Source organism: Girardinichthys multiradiatus, chromosome 4 (genome assembly GCF_021462225.1).
Source record: "Girardinichthys multiradiatus isolate DD_20200921_A chromosome 4, DD_fGirMul_XY1, whole genome shotgun sequence".
NCBI classification, from domain to species: domain Eukaryota; kingdom Metazoa; phylum Chordata; class Actinopteri; order Cyprinodontiformes; family Goodeidae; genus Girardinichthys; species Girardinichthys multiradiatus.
The window spans coordinates 27,204,909-27,216,982 of record NC_061797.1 but is presented as its reverse complement, the minus strand read 5'-3'; the positions used below and the strand labels follow the sequence as shown (position 1 = coordinate 27,216,982).

General features: G+C 37.3%; 1 protein-coding gene across 2 annotated transcripts; it reads right to left on the bottom strand.

The window, feature by feature from the left end:
- Window positions 1-2,195: 2,195 nt before the first annotated feature.
- Window positions 2,196-10,379, bottom strand: btbd10b (BTB (POZ) domain containing 10b). Of its 2 annotated transcripts, none has more exons than XM_047364099.1 (8): window positions 10,146-10,379; window positions 6,672-6,868; window positions 6,119-6,431; window positions 5,827-5,929; window positions 5,011-5,131; window positions 4,173-4,370; window positions 3,945-4,055; window positions 2,196-3,220 (listed from the first exon to the last, which is right to left on the bottom strand). In XM_047364099.1, the coding sequence occupies exons 2-8, from the start codon at window positions 6,820-6,822 to the stop codon at window positions 2,889-2,891; spliced, it is 1,329 nt and encodes a 442-aa protein (XP_047220055.1). In that variant the 5' UTR covers window positions 6,823-6,868; window positions 10,146-10,379; the 3' UTR covers window positions 2,196-2,888. The 2 variants fall into 2 exon arrangements, with proteins under 2 accessions (XP_047220055.1, XP_047220054.1); XM_047364098.1 differs by having other exon boundaries at window positions 6,672-6,865; window positions 10,146-10,378.
- Between the last annotated feature and the right edge of the window lie 1,695 nt (window positions 10,380-12,074).

Genomic DNA, 12,074 nt, shown 5'->3' with positions numbered 1-12,074 from the left:
GTGTGAAAATTATTGTAATTTAAAGAAATAACACAAAATTTAGAATCTGAAACAGAGCTTGTAAAAATGTGTTGGATGTAAATTCCCACAGAGGTCTGTTATTTCCAGCTCTGATTGCTGCTAAGCTGCTTGTGGGATGAAGTCTGGACAGATTCTCTTCAATTCAAGAGGTTAAACCAGAAGTATACAACCTCTGGCTCTTAAAGCCCCTCACAGAGGCTCTTAATAACTTTAGCCAAAAATGAACAGAGACATGTTACTTTTTTTAAATTATAAAATATTTAAATAGTTTCACTCATTTTCCACAAGTATAGAATATTACATTAAGGAAAATGGATGAATTCTCTTTTTGAATGACTTTCATGTTTTTGTTAGTTTCAAAACCTAAAACAGAAAAAATTGTGGTTCTTTAATTTTCCACTAGGCAAAAAACCAAAAAATAAACAAAAACGAAATTAAAGGTATTTAATAAAGTTTACATGCTATCTTTTCTCAAAGACAAAAGCTCCAGACACTTTTTAACAAGCAGGAGCTGGAGCACAACTCACAGCATCATTAAAGCGGCAAACATATAAACCTATAATAAAATGAATTTTTTAAGTGGACTTGTTCTCTACCGCCGACATGTGGTGAGAAGAAGCTATGACTGCGTGAGGGATCACGTTTTGTGAGAACTTTTATTTTTATGTCAACATTTGCTTTTTATTTGATGCTTATTATGTTTTGAAGGGAGCTTCCCTTCTTTTCATAGTCATCAAAACTTACATTACCAAAAACATCATCTTGTGAAAATGCTGACAAGATTTTTAAAATAACCTTGATTTTTAGTAGAGGGATTACTTGAAGAGCGCCTTTATGGTTTTTTCTTTTTTAAATAATCATTGTCCAGAAGGTATTATTGACACTAATGTAATAAACAACTATGCTTGTCAAACAAGTCTGACTATAATTTTGACTGTATTGATAACTCTTTTCAAATCGACTTGTTTTAATAAAACTTTAGAAATACAATATGTTCCAGTCACAACAAAAACAAATGTTCATTCACAGGCCACACAAATAGCAAATCAGCCAGTCCGATCGCAGCAACTAAATGCAATTAACCGCCTAGATGTCATGAAGCTGACTTGCTGAAGCTCAAACCAAGCATCAGAATAGGGGAAAAAGCGGTTGCCAGAAAGCCTGATGTGAGTATTTCAGAAACTGCTGATCCTCTCGGATATTTGAAGCACCATCTCTGGTTTACAGAGAATGTTCAGAACGAAGGGAAAATACAAAAAAATACAATGCTCTACAGAGAAAGCAGACAATTATCAGGGCAGGGTATCGACAAGAAGCCCCTCCTGCAAAGTTTCATTTTATGAAAAACAAAACAAAAACAAAACAAAAACTGAGGAGGTTAAAATTAACCACACAACACATTAACTATCCTATAGAAAAATGACATTTGGTGGAATGATGAAAGCTTGCTTGTTTTTTCTTTCAGGTCTAAAAAGTTTCTCAGATGCAAACACTGAATTTAGGTCATATCATATGAAGAATGGTGGAATGTTAAATGGATGTTTGTCATACTATAGTGCTGGGCTTGTATGTCTCATACCAGGGGTCATGAACCAGTTTGAACAGATCAAAAATATTTAGAGGTCACGTCGCTTTATGCTGAAGAAAAAATGCTCCTGGAAAGGGTGTTTCAACAAGACAGTGGCCCCACAGTGAGCTGCATCTGGGTTGCAGGCCAGGAAGTTTAAAATTAGGGGATGGATGGGGTGACATCAAACACGCCTTTTCTGAGGCAAAATTAGGAAACGCAGAAGTGTGCAATCCTACTGGGCTGATGTTCCTGTTCGCATGCACCAGTAACTGGTTGACTTCATATACCACAAATGTGAAGCACTTCTCAAAAATGTGTTCATCACAAGTTTCATAAGAATACAATAAGCTGTGTGTCCACTGCATTTACATGGATGGAAAAAAAGGCTACTAAAAGAAATGTGAGATTTACCCCCCTTTTTAAATGCAGAAAAGATCTTTGGTATAGTTTTATGCTAAGGGGAAGCTTAGAAATAAAAAAAATAAAAAAATGCAAAAACTTCAAAAAGTCAACATTTCTTGACAATCTACACATTTTGAAGGCCTGATGATATGTATTCTTTAGAAGTATGTAAGATATTTTGTAGTAACGGTTCAAACATATATAGAATGTTTATATTTCACCTTTATTTCATGTGTCAGTTTTAAACAACAAATTCAAGCTCAGCATACACAAACTCTGACCACAACAGCCTGTGCTCTGCTGAATGAGGAGCGTATCATCACATATCAAATCCAGCCAATGACTACATTTCCCACAGCAAGGTTTTTGAAGACATCTGTGAGGAGTTCAGCTGGAGATCGTGACACTAAATGGTTATGTCTGATTTTTTTCCATGACGAGTTGGATTGATTTTCCTCCTTTCACAAGACTTCCCTTCAAAGCACATTGGAGAGGCCACTCAAAAGCAGCAAACCAAAAATTATGTGAAACAAAACAGGGTAGAAAGAATGACACCACAACAGGGCTCAGCCAAACCCATCAAATGAAAGTACAAGAACAACGTAAATAATAATATTAATACTAAGTGTTTTTATGGATTTGTTTCCAAACAAAAATAAATTCCTTTGGTCAAGTAAAAAAAAAGAAAACAACAGTAAACTCTTCCGTGAACTATTAATAGTTTCCTCGTGTTTCATTTTCCACAGTCTTCCAGGTTCTTTGAGGCTCTAAGGCTGCAAAGGAGGTGTCAAGGCAATATGGTTATGGTGCCCCAGGAGCCCCATGCTGCAGCATGCTGGGAAAAGAACTAGAGGAGTAAGAGAGGGGCAGAGGCTTTGAGAGAGGAGCAGAGTCCTCAGACAGCAGGTGAAGGTGCATCAGGATCAGGCTCGTTGCTGTAGTTGTTGCTGTAGTGATTTCCACTGGGTGGGTGATTGGGTAGGATGTCCAGTTCATCCACCTGCGGGCCAGGGTGCATCACCACCAGCTGGTCTTGGGGGATATCTGCAGCTGCGGCCGCCAGGTTGGTGATGGATTTAGACTTAACACACTGGAAGTCCACGTGGCGACTTTTACCCTCCTCCTTTTCCCAAGACATGCGGATAAAGGGCCTCTGGACGTAGTTGTAGATCACCTCGGGGCGACCTCCTGGACGTTTCTTCACTTTCTCTTTATAAGTGGGGTAACCTGTTGACACAGAAGACATCTATTTGTTATTTTAGGTTTACTGATCTTGATTACAACTCTTCAAATAGTCCTTTTGTATTGTGCTTGTAATATTTTCATAGGAATTCCTGTGCATTTTAATGTAAAAAATCCAAATTTCAAATTCCTTTTCCAGACACAAATTTCCAGGTGTTTATCTTCTTTGTAAAATATAAAACATTATTACAGTAGGAAGGCTTTAAATATTGGGTGTAAAAAAAACAGAAACTGGAAGGAACTACACAGAAAGAAAGGAAGGACACAAGGAAGGAAAGAAAGGAATAAAGGATACAAGAATATTAGGAGAAAGGAAATGACAGAGGGGAAGGAAGGACAAAAGTAAGGAAAGCAAAGAAGGAAGCAAGGATGGAGGAAAGAAAGACAGAAACCCAAGGAAAACTGGTTAAAATTTTCTTTACACCCTGAGATCACTTTTTACCGCTCTTGAAAAGAAGTGAATTAGCCTGACAGCAATGTAAACACACTGAGTCACATATAACACATGGTAACAGACATCAGATCATCAAAACAAAACCAATAAACAACCAAATTCTGACTGTTTTTTCCTTGTGCAACAAATAAATCCTGCAAGTCAATAATTTAGCTTACTTTGCCATTTTTTTCTACAACAGTCTGCATAACATTTAACAAAAGCCTCACTTTACTTGCATAATTAAAACATTTTTCACTGCAAAGCTCAGCGTACCTTCAATACCCAGCCTTATCTTCTTCAGCCCTCTCTCCTTTAAAACTGATTTGGCAACATCTCGGTTCTCGATGTACTTGAAAAATCTGTACAGTTTTGTGCTGTAGATGACTGCAATAAGAACAAATACAATGTTATGAAAAACTGTTTATTACACATTTCTGTTTTGCATACAGAATACCAAGCCTCATCAGTGTCAGCTGTCCACAAAAGCAGGCAGGCACTTACTCTGTGAATACTCCTCGCCCATTTGCGGTGGATACTCTTCATCCCAGTCCACCACATCGTCATCTGTAAGAACCACAATGTGACATTCCCTCTCTCCACTCTGAGCACTGGCCACCATTAAAGGCAGTACCATTTCCTCGAGGTAAAACTCAAACTGACGTCGAGCACCATCATTGGACAGCTCATGCATCAGAGCACCTGGAAAAGAAGGATGAGTTTGAAATTCAATGTGATCTACTGTCTGGAAGTAAATGCACTCTTTAAATTTTCTTTGATCATTTCTTTCAGATGTGCATATTTTGTTTTTTTAAACAAATGACCCAAAAAATTAAAAGAAAAGTACAGAATCTATGATTCAACACCAGTGGCTTCATAAGAGCCAAATAAATACTGATGAATTGTGTTTAAACCGACTATAATAGACCTAACCTTACCCAAAGCATGACAACACGATTAGTAGCCTTGCCTCTGTGTTAGTAACATTTCTGCAGCAGATGTCAAAAGCACTAATCTACAGTGTTTAGTAGTCCTGAACAAAAGGAGCTTTCAGCCACACTGAAGGCAGCAGAGCTTGAGGTACCATTCTTATGGCCATTGCCCCAAAAACAAAAGTCATGATAGATTTTCTGAAAACATTTTTCTTCCCGAATCTCTCTGGCTCTAAATAAAACCAACCAACTGAACTAACAGGTGACAGCACGCTCTGACAGATGAGAGATTTCTTTTCTGTTTACTATGTTGTATCAGGATGTGACAAAGACTTTAAGTGAAACAGCTATTCTGAAGCTGCATTCCTTAATGCGCAACTGTTAAAACCCTCAACATGGGGAGGACTCACTAAGGTCTCTGCATTTGATGGTGCTATAGTCAAAGGAGATGCATAGATAGTCACACGCCTCCCGCAGCTCGGGGATGGAGATTCCATCTGGACAACGGATTATCCCAGATTTGTAGTAATCCTGTCAATTAGATAGAAATTACAAAGAAGGCAGTCATTTCAAACACTGTGGACCCATTAACTCATAAAATATACATATGCATGTAAATAAACAGTTTTAACCAAGGCAACATAAAAGTGAACTTGGAAACAGTATCTGCATTTGGTTGTGTATTTTACACATCAGAAGTTAAAACTCTTAGAGTTAATCAGTAATGAAATATGCGACAAAATTATGTAACCCAATTTGATGTCACAGCTGGAGCTCAGAGCAGAATTATCCAGCCTTTTCGTCTTTATCTCCACAAACTGCATCACCTCTGTTCTCCACCCAGGATGAGGAACAAGAAAGGTGGGATGGAGTGAAAATAACTGGGTGCTTAGCTTTAACAGCATTTCTAATGATACTATCTTATGTCTCATTCTCGTTGGTAAGGTCTGATAAAATTTTAAACATACAATCCTGCTTCCCCTTGAACTGTCACCTGCTCACTTTTAGAAAAATAAAATTATTATAGTCACTTATAAATTGTAGTGATTTTACTGGTTGTTTGTAATGCTGTTATAATCAAACAGCCCCTTTATTAATCCCTTTCTAATGAAAATGTATGTTAATTGTAAGGGGATTTGCATACATGAGCTGCATTTTGGTCTGCTCATATAAGTTAAAAGATTGTAGATCAAAATTAACAGGGAAAACGTTGAATGACAACTGACCAAAATTGCTCGAAAAACTGTTGAGCTGATGCCCTCAGCCACCTCAAACTCTCCCTTCTCATTGGGCCTTGTAAAGTTATGGTCCCTTCCAGATCCAAACATCCTGCAACAAAGATACTTAGGTTTACATTCTTACTCAAGCAGGTAAAACATCAGATTTTATTGTTTATTTAAGTAAAAAAAAAAAAAAAACTACACAGGGCCAGTCAAAAGCCTAAACATAACCACTTATTTTTATATTAGCAAACGTATTTCAGTAAAAGACAACTATGAGCAATAAAGTGTGCTGTACCTGCCCAACATGGTGTTGGGTTGTGCTGTGAAGATGGAAGGATCTATAACAAAGCGTGTGTTGTCGACAATCAGAGTGACTCTCTCTGATGTTCTCATGCTTCTGTTTCCTACAGGGACGTTTGCCCCGCCCTCCTTAGGATTGTCATAGACGAAAACCATTTCTCCGATTCCCAAGCATTTGAAGGTGCCGTCAGAACTGGACAAACTACTATTGCGACTGCTCACAACTCCGCTGCTGCTGGAACCACTGGGTGAGACTCTCTGAGGCCTAGGGCTACTGGGCCTTGACGACGGGCAATCTCGCTCTCGATCTACACACACAAAAGAACAGTGTCATAATTAAATGTTCCTTTGTATGATAAGTTATACTGTAAGCATCTAGGTGAAAACACATTATATAATAATAAATGGCAATATTATTTGGCTTTTATAAAAAAATAATTGTTTTACGATTGAACACAAAGCAACCTTTATAAACCAGTACTGAGCTGTGCGTTTCAGTCAGCAGTTTCAACAGTACGACCCTCTACTCACTCTCTATGCCTACTCACCAGTGTTGTGTTGGCGGGTGGGTGAGGTAAGGTTCCGAATGCAGGGGGTTAGTTGCCCTTCCCTCTCATGTGAGGAGTCCCTAGAGCGATCGCTGGATCGACGTCGGTCACGTGAGCGTTCGCAACCCCCACTGGCACCATGCAGGCTCATCTTCCCCTGTTCTGCCTCCACTCGAGAAGCTCTGGCCTGAGTGCTGCTTTTCAAGAGAAAATCATATGTAATTTTCATTGTTTTTTTTCCCCCAAGGCCAAAAGATACCTCTATTGAGGTTTCAACAATGCAGTTGCTCTGGGTCAATACACCCCTCGCTACTTTGGCTTCATGCAGTGCTATTTTGTTCCATGTAGTCCAGTGAATAATCCATCTCATACCTACAGGGGTTGGACAATGAAACTGAAACACCTGTCATATTAGTGTGGGAGGTTTCATGGCTAAATTGGACCAGCCTGGTAGCCAGTCTTCATTGATTGCACATTGCACCAGTAAGAGCAGAGTGTGAAGGTTCAATTAGCAGGGTAAGAGCACAGTTTTGCTCAAAATATTGAAATGCACACAACATTATGGGTGACATACCAGAGTTCAAAAGAGGACAAATTGTTGGTGCACGTCTTGCTGGCGCATCTGTGACCAAGACAGCAAGTCTTTGTGATGTATCCAGAGCCACGGTATCCAGGGTAATGTCAGCATACCACCAAGAAGGACGAACCACATCCAACAGGATTAACTGTGGACGCAAGAGGAAGCTGTCTGAAAGGGATGTTCGGGTGCTAACCCGGATTGTATCCAAAAAACATAAAACCACGGCTTCCCAAATCACGGCAGAATTAAATGTGCACCTCAACTCTCCTGTTTCCACCAGAACTGTCCGTCAGGAGCTCCACAGGGTTAATATACACGGCCGGGCTGCTATAGCCAAACCTTTGGTCACTCATGCCAATGCCAAACGTCGGTTTCAATGGTGCAAGGAGCACAAATCTTGGGCTGTGGACAATATGAAACATGTATTGTTCTCTGATGAGTCCACCTTTACTGTTTTCCCCACATCCGGGAGAGTTACGGTGTGGAGAAGTCCCAAAGAAGCGTACCACCCAGACTGTTGCATGTCCAGAGTGAAGCATGGGGGTGGATCAGTGATGGTTTGGGCTGCCATATCATGGCATTCCCTTGGCCCAATACTTGTGCTAGATGGGCGCGTCACTGCCAAGGACTACCGAACCATTCTTGAGGACCATGTGCATCCAATGGTTCAAACATTGTATCCTGAAGGCGGTGCCGTGTATCAGGATGACAATGCACCAATACACACAGCAAGACTGGTGAAAGATTGGTTTGATGAACATGAAAGTGAAGTTGAACATCTCCCATGGCCTGCACAGTCACCAGATCTAAATATTATTGAGCCACTTTGGGGTGTTTTGGAGGAGCGAGTCAGGAAACGTTTTCCTCCACCAGTATCACGTAGTGACCTGGCCACTATCCTGCAAGAACAATGGCTTAAAATCCCTCTGACCACTGTGCAGGACTTGTATAAGTCATTCCCAAGACGAATTGACGCTGTATTGGCCGCAAAAGGAGGCTCTACACCATACTAATAAATTATTGTGGTCTAAAACCAGGTGTTTCAGTTTCATTGTCCAACTCCTGTATGTACTTAAACCTTTGAGTATCAGTTTCTGGTTTTTTGTAGTTAAGTATTTTCATGTATTATCAAGACTATCACATACCATTAAATTGTATATCATTTACTATCGACATTTTATAACACTGCATTTCTGTTTATTTTGGTCTGATCCCGATGTGAAAAACAACCAATTAAAATGTAGAATTATCAGAGCTTAAACATGGCTATTTTAAAGGGTTGTAAATATTTGTTTAATACCAGCATGATTTAATACCAACAGGATTTAAGAAGAGGCCATAGGTAAAGGTAACCATTCGAACAACTGGACCAACCACATTCTGAAATGTTCAAATTAGGGAGACCCGAAAAAAAAAAAAAAAAAAAGGCCAGCCAGTAATTTTCCCATCACATCAACTTCCTTGTGTTTGTCACACTTGCGTAACCAACAAAACCTAATGAACATTATTCAAAATTATGATTAATAAAAAACAACAAATACAATGTTATGAGTACATCTCCATTATAACAGTGTTTGGTCACCTAAATCCATTGGCATCAATGGGTTAGATTACAGATCTGATACAAGTAAAATACTAATAAGTAAACTCCCAAAAACAAATAAGATAAACAATACACCTAATTTTCCCATAGCAAAATTTGTCAAAGGCTTAAAACCAAAGCAAGATAAAAATATATGCAAGCACAGGGTAAATAGAAAATAAATTGAAGAAACGTGCCAAAAAACAAACAAACAGATACCTTATCAATTTCAGTTATTTAATATCCTCATGCCTGAAGGATTTATACGTTTTTGGACTATTTTAATAAGTGGCAAATACTAAATCTGTTCCCTAGATGGTAACTGAAATAGAAATTTGAAATGAGAACAAGTGCTGTATGATTTGCAATTTTCTGTGCCTTCCCAAAAACACCACATTAGCTTAAGATAGTAAAAATCCCTTTTCCCTAAAGCTGAATTAATGCTCTACTTCAGTAAAAAATAAAATAAAAAATAAAATACTATCTCTAAAACACTGAGCAAGGTCATTTGTATTTATTGATATTATATAAAAATAATTGTATTAATTTTAAATGCATCAAAACAGTTTTTAACGGGCTAGAATGAAGAAATAAATATGTTCCTTATTATCTAATAAACAAGCTATAATTACATGTGTTTTTCCTTTCACAGAATAATTGACAGATGCTTGGCTTATCAAAATTTCAGGAAACTCTAAAAGCAGCTTATACCATTTATTTATTTTTATTTTTAGAAGATCTCCAAGGTTTTTAAACTGGGCTCACCTCGAATGCTTACACAGTTTGCGAGGTCGGCTCGTTTCTACACGTTCCCAGTTTTCCGTGTCACTAGAATTACTGTCAAATGATTGCAGACGTGCTGCCATTACCCAAACAGAGGGGAGTCTGGTCTGGATCTTTCACCGTTCATTATCTGTTCAGTCGTAAAGGTTAAAAATCAACAAGTCAATTCACTCCCCCTGTCAGTGACAGCCCCTCGAAAACCCTAAACTACATTACAAAAATATGTTTAGACCACTAGATGTTTAATGTAAAAAAAAAAAAATGGCCACATTTGATAAAGCTACAAACACACTATTACCCCGAGAATAAAATGTAGAGAGCGTTTCTGCTGGCTGAGTCAGCCCACGATTGGGCTAACTACTTAGCATACTTAGCTTGCTAGCATTAGCTTGCTCTGTTAGCCGTACATTATAACCGTTTTAATCCATTATTATTCGAGAATAGTATTAAAAGCACAGTTACACCAACAATACCCGTACACGTGATTAGATATTCTCAAAAGAAAAGGCAAAATGATTCAAATACACACCTTTCTTGCTTCGGTTTCCGCTATAATCCCTGTAGCTTCATAGCGAACCATCCCTTTCAAAACACTCTGGTGACGTAAAACGTGACAACCGTTGACGCTTTGACGTGGTGAGGCAAGAGAAACAAATCTTTGCTCTTCAGCGGTATCGTCTCAGATGCTCACTATATAGAAAAATACTTTTCCACGGCTTCTTAAAATTTATTTCAAATGAGCTAAACTATTCTTTTCTATAAGTACGACAGAGATTTTCCCATTTTTTCCTTAAAAGGAAATCAAATGAAGAACTCATAAATCTCGCGATATGTTGATTATATTGTTTTTATTTTTTTTAATTTCCATTTTAGCTGGGAAAAATGAGGCAATACGTGCATATTTTTCAGATTTATTCTGTTTTAAGGTCAGGTTTTGATTTAACGAATAAATTATACATTTGTACTATATTTTGCAATGAAGTCATTGTCCACAGACTAGTGTTTATTTCTTTTTATATTTAGGTGTTTTACTGTTTCAAGTTTGTTATATTTTTATATTTTTGATTGTTTTATATACCCAATATAAATAAGTTTTTCTGGACACTTTTTACTACCAACAATAAATAAACAAATGCACCAGAAGAAATAATAAGTCAAAAATCAGTTTATTAAAAATATTTAACAGGAGTTCTGTATTATGGTGTACAGTGTCTAACTGGTACATAATAATAATTATAAGAATATTATAAAATAATATGATTGAATGGGGTATTATTAGTGATCTGAACCACACTAAACTGGTTGCAGATTTTGTGTAGCTCAAACCATCTTTTGGGAATTTCGATTTTATAGGTTAGAGGAACACAGAGATGAGAATAGGAATAACTGAATAACTCCTGGCAGCCATATTGCAAACCATAATGCACGAAAAAATACATCTTAAACAGTAACACCACAATAATTAGTTGCTTGACCAGAGTTGCAATAAAAAGTCAAGAGAGCAAAATTCTACAGGCTTCTCTTTATCGAGATCATATGGCCCCTTTTCCTGTTTGTAAGTGCAATTGCATCAAAATATGTTATACTCTAAGGTTCAAATTATACACAATTTGCACAGTTAATAGATAAAGTGTGGATCAATTTATGAAGTAATACAGATGCCATTAATCAATGACAGTAAAACTATAGGGAAAGGCAAGAGTTAATTATATACAAACACTTTCTTTCTCTAGGAGCAACAGGTGTAGCTGTGTAGAAAACCATTATTTCTACATGTATTTCTAATTATAGGTTTGTAATGTTTTTAAAATGTTCCATTACAATCTGATTCCTACCTAAAACACTCAGAATATATAAAACAAGCTATTGGTCCTATAACATTACAAGATACACAAAAAATAGTTTTGAAGTGCATCATAAGTGAGTGCATAAGAGAATATTAAACATTCCTCCCCTATGATCAGGCAAAAGGCTTTAATAGTTGTAATTATATTGCTGCTCAGAGTGGGTAAAAGAAAACCAAATAAATCATTTAAAAATAATTCTAAAGTTTATACATTGATTATATAAAAACAAATTAGCATAAAAATAAAATCTGTTGAATAAATAAAACGAAAAAATAAATAAAGATTTGAAGCACAGAGCTTTTGGTTGTTAAAATATTCAAACAGACAGCAAAATCTTGGCTCTTTCACCTGCTTGGCCTGTAAACATTTTCTGGTGGAAGACTTTTTAGAATTCCTGGTTTTGCATGTTGCGGTTTGGGGCTGGCAAGGATAATTTTCTTCAACTTTTCCTGAAGCCAGTCCTGTCTTTCTCCAACTTGCTTGTGTTCCTGGACATTGTGCATAAACTGTACCTCACTGATGGATCTCTTTCTGCAGAAAAAAAAAAAAACCTACTCTTGTTAATTTATGATTTATATTAATTATATATAAATATTTCCTGATTAGTATTT